The sequence below is a fragment of the Bufo bufo genome, chromosome 2, assembly GCF_905171765.1.
Source record: "Bufo bufo chromosome 2, aBufBuf1.1, whole genome shotgun sequence".
In the NCBI taxonomy this organism is placed as follows: Eukaryota; Metazoa; Chordata; class Amphibia; order Anura; family Bufonidae; genus Bufo; species Bufo bufo.
Genome location: NC_053390.1, coordinates 347,549,339 through 347,562,097, shown reverse-complemented (window position 1 = coordinate 347,562,097; position 12,759 = coordinate 347,549,339). Strand labels below are relative to the sequence as shown.

Genomic DNA, 12,759 nt, shown 5'->3' with positions numbered 1-12,759 from the left:
TTGCACGCTGTGCAATCAGAGCCTGAAGCGAGGCATAAACGTTCTCAACCTGAGCACAACCTGTATGACCAGGCATTTAAGTGCAAAGCACGAGCTGCAGTGGAGTAGACACCTCAGAAACCAAGAAAAGTCTCTGGCTCCTCCTGCTTCCTCTTCTGCTGCAATCGTGGCCTCTTCATCCACCTCTGGAGTGACAGTGCCACCTGGCACCCCGCAAACAGAGGATCTGCCAGCAACACCAACACCTGGGCCACCAAGCATCTCCACAATGTCCCACGGAAGCGTTCAGCTCTCCATATCCCAAACGCTGGAGAGGAAGAGGAAGTACCCCTCTACCCACCCGCGATCCCTAGCCCTGAATGCCAGCATTTCTAAATTACTTGCCTTTGAAATGCTGTTATTCCGTCTGGTGGAGACGGATAGTTTTAAAGGCCTTATGGCGGTGGCTGTCCCACAGTACGTCGTTCCCAGCCACCACTACTTTTCAAGGCGAGCCATCCCTTCCCTGCACAACCAAGTAGGGGACAAAATCAGGTGTGCACTGCGCAACGCCATCTGTGGCAAGGTACACCTCACTACGGATACGTGAACCAGTAAGCACGGTCAGGGACGTTATATCTTCATAACAGCACACTGGGTAAATGCAGTGGCGGCTGGGCCTGAGGCGCATGGCAGTTTGGCGCATGTCCTTCCACCACCGAGGATTGCAGGGTGCTTCCGTTTGCCTCCTGTTGCTTCCTCCTCCTACTCTGCTTCCTCATCCTCTACCAGCTCCTCATCCGGTCAGCGCAACACCTTCACCACCAACTTCAGCACAGCCAGGGGTAAACGACAGCAGGCAGTTTTAAAACGTATCTGTTTGGGGGACAAACCCCACACCGTGCAGGAGCTGTGGACGGGCCTTGAGCAACAGACCGATATGTGGTTTGTGCAAGTCAGCCTCAAGCCCGGCCTGGTGGTGTGCGAAAATGGGCGAAATCTCGTAGCAGCTCTGGGACTAGCCGGTTTGACGCACATCCCTTGCCTGGCGCATGTGCTGAATTTGGTGGTGCAGAGATTCCTTAAAAATTACCCCGACATGTCAGAGCTGCTGCATAAAGTGCGGGCCGTCTGTGCGCGCTTTCGGCGTTCTCACCCTGCTGATGCTCGCCTGTCATCGCTGCAGCGTAACTTCGGCCTTCCCGCTCACCACCTCATATGTGACGTGCCCACAAGGTGGAACTCCACCTTGCACATGCTGGCCAGACTATGCGAGCAGCAGCAGGCGATAGTGGAGTTTCAGCTGCAGCACGCACGGGTGAGTCGCTCGGCGGAACAGCACCACTTCACCACCAATGACTAGGCCTCCATGCGAGACCTGTGTTCTTTGTTGCGCTGTTTCGAGTACTCCACCAACATGGCCAGTGCCGATAACACCGTTCTCAGCGTTACTATCCCACTTCTATGACTCCTTGAAAAAACGCTCCTGGCGATGATGGAAGAGGATGTGGCACAGGAGGAGGAGGAGGAAGAGGGATCATTTCGTAGGGTTTCCGGCCAGTCAGTCATTCCCAAGTGGCTCTGAGGGTGGGTTCCTGCACCCACAAACCCAAGGTACACAATTGTCCAGCCAGGGCACAGTTCAGGAGGATGACGAGGTGGAGGATGAGGAGATGGAGGAGGAGGAACCATGTTCACAGCAGGGTGTTACCCAGACCAGCTCATGGCCATCACTGGTGCGTGGTTGGGGGGATACAGAGAACACACACAATACACCTCCCACAGAGGACAGCTTTTCGTTGCCTCTGGGCAGCCTGGCACACATGAGCGATTACATGCTGCAGTGTCTCTGCAATGACCGCCGAGTTGCCCACATTCTAACTTGTGCTGATTACTGGGTGGCCACGCTGCTGGATCCCCGTTACAAGGACAACGTACCGTCCTTATTTCCGTCACTGGAGCATGATCGTAAGATGCGCGAGTACAAGCGCACGCTGGTAGACGCGCTGCTGGTGGCATTCCCACCTGAGAGCTGGGGCACAGTGGAAGCACAAGGCGAAGGCAGAGGACGAGGAAGAAGTCGCCAATGCAGCTGGGGCACCACCAGCACCTCAGAAGGCAGGGTTAGCATGGCCGAAATGTGTAAAAGCTTTGTCAGCACGCCACAACAACCAGCACCACCAGCTGATATGGAACGTCTTAGCAGGAGGCAGCATTTCACCAACATGGTGGAGCAGTATGTGTTCACACGCCTACACGTACTGAATGACGGGTCTGCCCCCTTCAACTTCTGGGTCTCCAAATTGGGCACATGGCCTGAGCTTGCCCTTTACGCCTTGGAGGTGCTGGCCTGCCCTGCAGCCAGTGTATTATCTGAACGTGTGTTTAGCACGGCAGGGGGCGTCATCACAGACAAGCGCAGGCGCCTGTCCACAACCAATGTGGACAAGCTCCTGTTCATTAAAATGAACCAGGCATGGATCCCTCAGGACTTGTCCGTACCTTGTGCAGAATAGACATGTATACCGGCACTAAGCAGCCATTGTTATACTGCAGCTCAATTGCTCATGTTTGTATTTTGGTTATTTCCCACTCTTTTGGAGTGTACCTTAATTTTACAAAATTAAATTAAAACAAAAAACCTGTGTTGGCTATCTAGTCCTCCTCCACCGCCGCTTCCACCTACTCCGCTACGTCCACCGCCTCCTCAAACTCCTACTCCATATGGAACTCCACCTCATAAATCAATTTTTTTTTTGTACGTGTTTTATTTTATATCATTTCACTACTTTGTCATTTACATTTTCGGGTGAAATTCACCAATTTTTGGGTGTATAGTACCACTGCTATACCTAGTAGACCGGTAAAAAAAAATAAAAAAATTGTCAGTTACATTTTATGGTGAAATTAACAAATTTTTGGGTGTATAGTATCACTGCTATACCTAGTAGACAGGTTAAACAAAAAAATAATAATTGTCATTTACTTTTCTGGTTGAATTAACCAATTTTTGGGTGTATAGTACCACTGCTATACCTAGTGGATCGGTAAAAATAAAAATTGTCAGTTACATTTTATGGTATAATTAACAAATTTTTGGGTGTAATATACCCCTCCTCTACCTAGTTGACAGCTTAATAAATTTCAATAATTTTTATGTTACATTCTTGGGTTGACATTATACAATTTTAGACGTGAATAAACACCTGCTATGCATAGGTGACAGGGAATAAATTTTAATAAATTATTCAGTAATTAATGCGCACCACATCCTTTCATTCAATGCTTAAACTTTGAAAAGTTGTCACACTTTTATGCTTTAATAATTTCTCCCATATTTCAACTCTAATTTGAAATTTGAAAAAATTCATCCTCCCTTGGATGTGGTCTCTCTTTCTCACGCTCCCTCTCTGGCCTGGAACCCTGATTCCCCGCCACCCGTGATCACCATGGTAGGCGCATAAAAGAACATCGAAAGTTGATAGAGCAGATATCAAATTGGATCGTGAACATCACGGGGACGTGCGACATGGTGGGTCAGTAAGTGTGCACACGCCTACACGAACTGACTGACAGGGGTCAGCCCCTGCAACTTCTGGGTCTCCAAATTTTGCACATGGCCTGAGCTTGCTCTTTACCCCTTGTAGGTGCTGGCCTGCCCTGCAGCCAGTGTATTGTCTGAACGTGTGTTTAGCATGACTGGAGGGGGTTATCACAGGTTATATTTCCCAATGTTTTGGGGTGTACCCTAATTTTAAAAATAAAATTTAAAACCAAAAAGCAGTGTAGGCTACCTCCTCCTCCACCGCCGCTTCCACCTACACCGCCACATCCACCGCCTCCTCAACCTCCTACTCCATATGGACCTCATCCTCCTAGATCAAGATTAGTATTTTTTTTAACGTATTTTATGTTATTTAAAGTAATTTCCCTATCCACATTTGTTTGCAGAGCACTTGCCATACTCTTAACCACATTTGACGCCATTTGCAGCCCTTAACCACATTTGACGCCATTTGCAGCCCTCTAGCCCTTTCCATGACATTTTTACAGCCATTTTAGTGCTCAAAAGTTCGGGTCCCAATTGACTTAAATGGGGTACGAGTTCGGGGTCAAGTTCAGGTCAAGTTCGGGTCCCAAACTCAAACTTTTTTCTGAAGTTCAGCCGAACCCGTCGAACCCTAACATCCAGGTGTCCACTCAACTCTAATTAAAACTAAAAACCAGTGTTGGATACCTCGTACTCCTCCACCGCTGCTTCCACCGACACCGCTACGTCCACCGCCTCCTCAAACTCCTACTCCATATGGACCTCCACCTTATAAATAAAAATTTTTTTTATTTGTATGTATTTTATTTTATTTTATTTTATGTCATTTCACTAATTTGTATGTAGACAGGTTAAAAAAAAATCACTAATTTGTCTGTTAAATTTTAGGGTGAAATTTAGCAATTTTTGGGTGTGATATACCACTGCTATACCTAGTAGACAGGTAAAAAAAATTCACTAATTTGTCTGTTACATTTTCGGGTGAAATTCACCAATTTTTGGGTGCGATATACCTCTGCTTTACCGTGTAGACAGGTTAATAAATTTCACAAATTTTTATGTTACATTATTGGGTGACATTTTACAATTTTTGCCGTGAATAAACCCCTGCTCTGCATAGGTGACAGGGACAGAAATTTTTAAAAATAATCTGTTCCATTGGTGGGTGACATTATCCCATTTCTGGCGATGAAAAACCCCTGCTCTGCATAGGTGACAGGGACCTAAATTTCTAAAATTTTGTCGTTAATTGGCCCTTTCATTTGATCCTTCTGCTTTAATAACTTGTCCCATATTTCCGCTTCATCCCATTGCAGCCATTGACCTCCCTTGGATGAGGTCTCCCTTTCTCACGCTCCCTCTCCGGCGTTGAACCCTGATTCGCCGATAACCGTGATCAACATGATAGGCTCAGAAAAAAACATCGAAAGTTGATAGAGAAGATATCCAAATGGATGGTGGATGTCACAGGGATGTGCAATCAGGCAGAAGTTATCTATAGTCAACAAAGCTGCAGCAGGGCCTCTCCTGGCTAAAGTTTACAAATCCTAAATACCCCAGTGACATTCCCTATAATTTTTAATTATTAATTCCAATAACAGGGCATCTTAAGAGTCCTGTATTGTTATTTATCATCACTACCTCCCAGAGTCGGGAGTGGGTAATTGCCGCGCGCCCCCTCCTTTCCTTCAATTCTTCCGTTTTAATAGCTTCTCCCACATTTCCGCTCGATCACAATTAAATTTCATCCATTGATCTCCCTTGTGTCATGCATTTTCATAAATGTACAATCTTATCTAAAGATATTATGGTCTAAATAGCAATGCCCATTGCCTTTAAGTGTAATCACAGATTGAACCAGAGTCTGATATTTCTCTATAGGATTGAAACAGGCCGAGATGAGGTTATGCTGAGTTCAATTTGGGAACATGTTTGTGGGGACATAGAGTATATTGTCTTTTAAAATTATAGTGAGCAGATGTAGTATATCCGTTAATACTATAATGGGCCCTACAGACATGTATCTGTGAGAAACAACCATTTGAATAGCAATGTATTATTTTACTTCATTACAAAATCATTAGGGAGGTCTACTTTGTAGAAAGCATTGGGTGTATGAATGTCCCATTCATGTCTTCATAATTATATTCTATATATTCCTGTGTGGTGTATTTAAATTTGCAACATATCTTAACCAATGACATATAATATGTCATCTATGTATAACAGTGTATCGATGTGTGTGTATATATATATATATATATATATAGATATATAATTTAGAATATATATTTTATGCCGTATATATCCCACTGACCATATAGACTTTTAAGGTTTAGAAAAGTATTGGAGTTGCCTTCCTACAAATTGGTTTTCATGAGGAGAGCTAAATATTATTAGCCAGCCATGTAGGCAAGTTAATGAATCCGGATGTTAAGTAAAAGGAACCATTGTCCATTGTCCCTAAGAAGATAGTAGGAGATGGTGACTCCAACATGTCTAGATTAGGGGTAATTAAAATGTCGGGAAGAAACCCTTAATACTGATGTATGTTCAAGAGGTTAATAAGGTCATTATTAGATATTTAGAATTAATGTTGGAATTGTTATGTAGTACAACAGTGCCATCTAGAGGTAAATTGATAATAGTATGGCATTTTCACCAGTGTTCCAAGGGTTAAAATGACATCATTGGTATCTGCATACGAACACACCCATCTTGTCTGATTGGAGATCCCTAATCTAGAAGGGGAGGAATTCTTAGATAACATGGGGTATAAACTATGCATGTAAGAGGTTAGGAGAGATCTAGCTATCTATCCAGCTATCTACACTCTTCAACTGAAACAACTGCAACTAACAATTTACTTCAACAACAAAAAGAAACTTGGATTAATTTTTGTTCACTGGAAGAGTTTTGAGAACTGATTACACCCGAAACCTGTCCATCCTTGACTTGGTAACGTATGTTATATTTTGCTTGTGATATTATTAAGATATTCCTCTCAGCGTATAGTCAAGTGTTTCCATATTGTGGGAACGTATAGTGTTAATCACCTCCCTAATGCTAGTTGTCCTCTTAGCAAAGATGCATATTGCTAATGGGAGATTAGACATTATCTGAGTAGAGGAAAACTCTGGGAAATTATATTTCCATAGTCTGGTTGCTGAGTGGGATATAATATCATATTAATATCATTTATATTTTTGATTGTCATAGGCTGAGACAGAGTCAAGGGACAACATTTATTGTTCTTGTATTAATCTGTATTTTGTCATGTTATAACCTGTTGGTAAACAGAAAATCCTGAGCTTGTCTTGATGTATTAAGTATTGGTCTGTTTGATAAAGAAATTATCATTTATTTCTTATCATATGTTACTTTTAATAATTCTGTGCTGGTGAGAAAGTGATAGTGGATTATACCACCATCTAGTGGTGGTTTATTGGTACTGCGTCAATTTGTCTATCCATTGATCTTATGTCAGTTTTATATTGGAATTTTACTCATTTATAAATAAATTGTTACATATATTTTGCATAATTGATTGCCCCTTTATTTTCATTAATTGCATAAATTAAATTTAGAGTCTCAAGATAAAAGAAAGGCGTTTTATGTCCGCCTAGTGGATTTCCTGACTGATTTCCATTTTTTATTATTTTATTAATTTTTATATTTTCATATAAAATATTTATATTTTATATAAAAGATATACCTTGACAAATATGGAGGCACTGCTGAGATCTTGAGATATTTCTATAAATTATTTATGCAAATAGTGAAAAATTCTACACTTCTTCTTAGCTTGTTATTATTATCTGTATTGATTATTACTTATTGATCAGAATAATGAGTGTAACAGGCAGCGGCCCAGGTAATAGCCAGGCTATAGCAGATAGTCCATCTGACCCAGGAAAGATAATATCTAAGGTTATCGGATATGTTTATTCCCGTTTGAAATTAGATAAAAATATAGATGAATGGACTAATGAGCTGCAGGCAAGAGCCTATGAAGAACGTGGGGATATATGGAAGTTAGGTGGCATGGTTGATAGTTACCTGACATATATGGATTTGGCAAATGATAATTCCAAGAGGGACCAACACCTCTTATCTGCATTGCCACCTGTTTTGTATGCATTGTTTGAGGTCAGTACTCTTTCTAAAGATAGGTATGAGTCTATAATGGGTACAAAAAGATATGTATCCAAGATGGAATCAGAACTAAAATCCGCAGAAGCGATGATCAAAGACTTAGAGTACAACCTTAGTCACAGCCATGATGCATACCAAAAGGCAAAAAATGATTTAGAGGATTTATATCGTCAGTATTCCAAAACTAAGCAGACAGATGGATCAGCCCATAATATAGTCAATGCTGAAAGGGATCCATCTAACGCTGTGGGATCTCCTGACCCTCCATGTCTTACTCCCCAACATCCAGACATGTCATCACATGCTCCTAAAGCAGGCCCCATCCAAGACACTCAGCAACCTGAAAGTGTTGGTGTGATAACACAGGAGGCATTAACCCAATTGAACCAGGCATTGCAAACTGTAACCACCTTACTAGGTGCCAGTAATATGGAAGCCCCTAGAAGTGTCTCTCCTCATATTCCCTTGGATAGACATGTTAGGGTTAGGGTTAAATCACCTGTGCAATATGTGTCTCATGAGAGTGGGGAAAGCGCATGTGAGTCTGATAGTGATGTGGGAAAGCATGTATCTTACTCCCTGCCACGCAGACAGATGTTTGCCCACAAAGAGGATCAGGGTCCCAGGCGACCATCATATGCTGAGGTGGTCTCTAGGAAGAAAAATTACCAGTATTCAGAAAAGGATCAAAATTCATCCAGCATAATTAAGTTTTTAAATACCACTGTGTCCAAGTTCTCTAAGAAAGGTTCTTCTCAGATAGCGAATCACTTAGAACTGTATGAATCCACTATGGATTCTTTAAAATTATACTCTGATGCTGACAGAATCAGATTCCTTCCATGGGCATTTGATGATAAATATCGTCATTACTTTACCTCTTTTAGGGAGAGAGGAATTCAAGATTGGCCAAGTGTTTTGCATGAAGTTAAACTGGAATTCGGACCTTACCGAACCATTACTGCTGCAAAACGGGACATATATAAGCTTACATGTAGGCCCAATCAGAGTCCCCGTGAATTCCTCTCTATCCTTAAAAATGCCTATGGGTTAGCATATAGATCCCCAAACTGGGAATCTGAAGAGTTTAAGCAGCTGTTCTATGATGCTATGCCAACCCAGATCAAACTTAGCCTAGCCAGAGATCTGGATATTGAAGCTCCCTTGGATAAGTTGGTGACGGCTGCCACCACGCTGTATAATATCAGTGAGTGCCATGAAACAGGTGAGAGAAGATTTAAAAAATCCCCAGAGCAAAATATAGCTGAAGCTAAGGTAAACCCTAGCTTGGGATTTGAAACACAGCCACGTAAGTATTCTCAGTCTACAGGTCCTGTCCAACAAACCCAGCAACAACAGGTAAGACCCAAGCAAACCAAGCCCCAAAATCCCAACGGGTCAGAGGGGGATAATTCTGGTGCTGGGAGGTCTAACTACCGTCCATATTACAATAATGGTCCCCAATATAGGTCCTATTACAATAGGGATTCCCAGGGTTACAGACGCTGGAATAACAGGCCCAGACAACAGAGGGAAGATAGGCAGGAACCCTTAAACTCACCTAGGAGTAGGTCACCCACCAATAATCAGGGCGCCTCACAAAACCAAAATATGCGCAAACCAAACAGGTTTGATCAGCTGGCAGAACAAGTGGCCCAGTTGAATGACATTGTGAGAAAGTTGTCCCAGGTATCCCCAGGAAAACAGCCTGAACCTTTTTTAGGGGCAACTCCAGGTCCCAGCTCAACATCATAAAGCAGTTTGGGCCGAGTCCGAACCCAGGCCACTGCAAGGCCATTAAGATGGATGTGAAAGAATCTGATGTGATTACTAATACCATTTCTCCTTGCAGTACCCCTGACCCTAAGATTGGGGCCAGGGAGGAGGTGTCTAATATTTTATTTGTCTTACAGTCTAATCGTGTCGATCCCTGCGACCATGCATCTATTCCAGAGTGTGATCCCATCATTCCAGCCTCTTGTCATGAATCAGCTGTAAACTGTGATATAATTCAGTTTTCCCCAAGGGTGGGGGCCGATGCTGCTCCTCCAACTTCTCCTGTGAGACACAGGAATGCAGAGGTCACGAAGCTGCAGAGAGGTCAAACCCTACAGAGGAATCATATGAGTAAACATTCTAATTTCTTGTGTGATTTATTCCAGGTTGACGGCCGATATTTTGTGGAATCATATCTCCAAAATGAACTTATCGGACCAATCAAAAGTTTACTCGACACCGGATCACAAGCCACCATCTTATCATATAGTTATTTCCAAAAGATTATGGATCTGACGACAAAAAAGCCGAGATTAAGATCATTTGATGGCTCTTTGATAAGTGTAGGTGGAGATGCTTTACAGGTAAAAGGTACATCATGGTTGACATTTAGAATTGGCAAAAAGACCATTAGACACCCCACATTGATTGTGGATCTTCCATATGATCGGCTGATCATAGGAATTGACCTTATGAAAAGGTTGAGTACCATAATAGACTTCATTAATGAAGCAGTCTGGACTCAGGTGAAGACACCCATTGCATATGAATTCTCTTGCAATGCACAAACACAACGCAGTTGTCACGTGATTGAAGAGAGGCCTAACTCGATTGAAGTTCATTTCAGGAACAATCAAATGCCGGATGTCACGATCCTAAACAATGGTAAGCCCGAGGAAGCTGTCAACGGTGCCGCTCACATCATTACCATCCAGAGGGACAGAATCGAAAAGGTAACCTTGGATGATGATGTATTAACTATTTCTCTTGAAGGAGGAAATCACAAAGTCGCGGACCTGACCAAACATACTCAATCCATGGTACGGATTGAAAAGGTCAATGACAATTTATTGATTCCCATACAAGTGAACAATATAACCCGGGTGAAATATGCCAAACTGGATCTGAAATCCGAAGCCAGCTACATAAGCTTAGGACTCTTAAAACAGGTCCCCAATCCTAAAATGATTAAAAGTTTCTCTCCACAGGAACAATGGGTTCATGATCTGGATGGAAATTCCCAGAGTCATAATGTGGTTGCAAGATGTCTTTTGTCTATCTCCATAGGAAATAAGACCACGGAACACGTTTTCATCGTGATAAATGGACCACGATACCAAATGTATATAGGTAACGACCTTCTACACAGATTTGCTGTACAGATTGATCTGGTGAATAAAACCTTATGGTCCAGATTACCAGGAGACCCAGAGGGATTCCAGGATGTAGAGCAAGCTTTGAGAGGGGGACAACAGATGCCCTACGCCGTAAGTATTGAGGTTGCTGAAGAGGTTGAAATCCCTGAAGGATGCAAACCGTTTCTTCTCCCCATTCAAGTGAAGAAGGGACAGAAACTGAAGAATGCAGATGCCTTGATCTGTTTATCCAACCGGATGCAACAACTCGGCCTAAAGTTAAAGCCTACTCCTATGATAAACGTCCATCAGGTTCCATTACAGATGGTAGTCCATAATATGATTCCCCATAGCATATCTTTGCAAAAGGACACCGTAATTGGTCTAGCTATGGAATCAGAATACTACACTTTTGGATTCCAGAATGATGTTATTGGACTTATTCCTGATGAATACCTGACGGAAGAACAGGTAGTAGAACAAAGTTTTTCCTCAACCCCTGAGGGGTTATTCAATATACACTCTGTTTATCCTTTCAGCTCTGAAGAAGGTACATGCCACATCGAAGAAACATCATTGGTTTTCAACCATGAGATCGATGAGAGGGAGTACGAATCCTGCCAACAAGGAAAGGATAAGGTACACTACATGTCACGGAACCATGAACCAGACGTACAACAAGAGATAAGTGAAAATAAGAAGGCTTTATTGAAAATAAAGCTGTAAAGCAAAAGTCCAAACGGATGGTGAAACCGAGCAGAGTCTTTGCGAAGCCAGAGGTCAGGAACCAGAAGGGTAGTCAGACGAAGCCAGGATCAGGAACCAGCAGGGTAGTCAGACGAAGCCAGGATCAGGAACCAGCAGGGTAGTCAGACGAAGCCAGGATCAGGAACCAGCAGGGTAGTCAGACGAAGCCAGGATCAGGAACCAGAAGCAGCAGCAGTCTTAGAAGCATGTGAACACAAGAGGACCAAGCAAGGAACTGAAGCCACAGACCTCCTATATATATGAGCTAGGCATCCAGCTCCTCCCAGGGGAAGGAGGAGCCGCAGGGTGGAAGGCTACAAGAAACCCAGGACCCAAGATGGCCACCAGCACATGTCAAACGAAGGAGAGCAGCAAGCAGGTAAGACCATGACAGTACCTCCCCCTCAAGGGCCCCTCCTCCGCGGAGCACAAAACGGTTTCTGAGGGAAGCGTGCGTGGAAGGCTCGGAGCAAGGCAGGAGCATGGACATCTGCGGAGGGAACCCAGGAACGCTCCTCTGGACCATAACCACGCCAATGGACCAAAAACTGCAACCGACCGCGGACCAGGCGTGAGTCCAGGATATTGCTCACCTCATATTCCTCACGATTGCCCACTTGGACCGGACGAGGCCGAGGAACGGAGGAAGTGAAACGATTACACACCAGTGGCTTCAACAGGGAGACATGAAACACGTTGGAGATCCGCATGCCAGGAGGAAGCGCAAGGGCATAGGCTACCGGGTTTACCCTGCGAAGCACTCGGAAGGGACCAACAAAGCGAGGCGCCAGCTTGGGAGTGGGCACTCGAAGGTTGAGGTTGCGGGTGGACAACCATACACGGTCTCCGACCTGGTAGGAAGGAGCAGGCGCTCGTCTGCGATCAGCCTGGAATCTCTGGCGCTGCGCAGAGACCTCAAGGGACTTCTGGATCTGTACCCAAGAAGCACGTAGGACGGAAAGGTGATCCTCCACAGCCGGAATATCCTGGGGAGAGAATACCTCCGGTAACACGGCAGGTTGGAACCCATAATTGGCCATGAAGGGAGACGTCCCAGAGGAAGAGTTCACCGCCGTGTTCCTGGCAAACTCAGCCCAAGGCAGGAGGTCAACCCAATTGTCTTGGTGATCGGAGACATAGCAACGAAGGAATTGCTCCAAGGCCTGATTGGATCGTTCTGCGGCCCCATTGGACTGA

General features: G+C 43.9%; 2 protein-coding genes across 2 annotated transcripts in view; both read left to right on the top strand.

The window, feature by feature from the left end:
* Positions 1-8,341: 8,341 nt before the first annotated feature.
* Positions 8,342-10,754, top strand: LOC120990868 (the record flags this gene model as incomplete). The annotated part of the gene is made up of 2 exons (XM_040419751.1): positions 8,342-9,312; positions 10,748-10,754. Coding segments are annotated over 2 exons (978 nt in total), but the record flags the coding sequence as incomplete, so codon positions are not given.
* A 451-nt stretch (positions 10,755-11,205) lies between these two features.
* Positions 11,206-12,759, top strand: part of LOC120990867 (transmembrane channel-like protein 1) — a 90,554-nt gene continuing 89,000 nt past the window's right edge. Inside the window, exon 1 of the mRNA XM_040419750.1 lies at positions 11,206-11,286. Within this exon, the coding sequence (XP_040275684.1) occupies positions 11,206-11,286 (81 nt within the window). The remainder of the gene's footprint in view (positions 11,287-12,759) is intronic.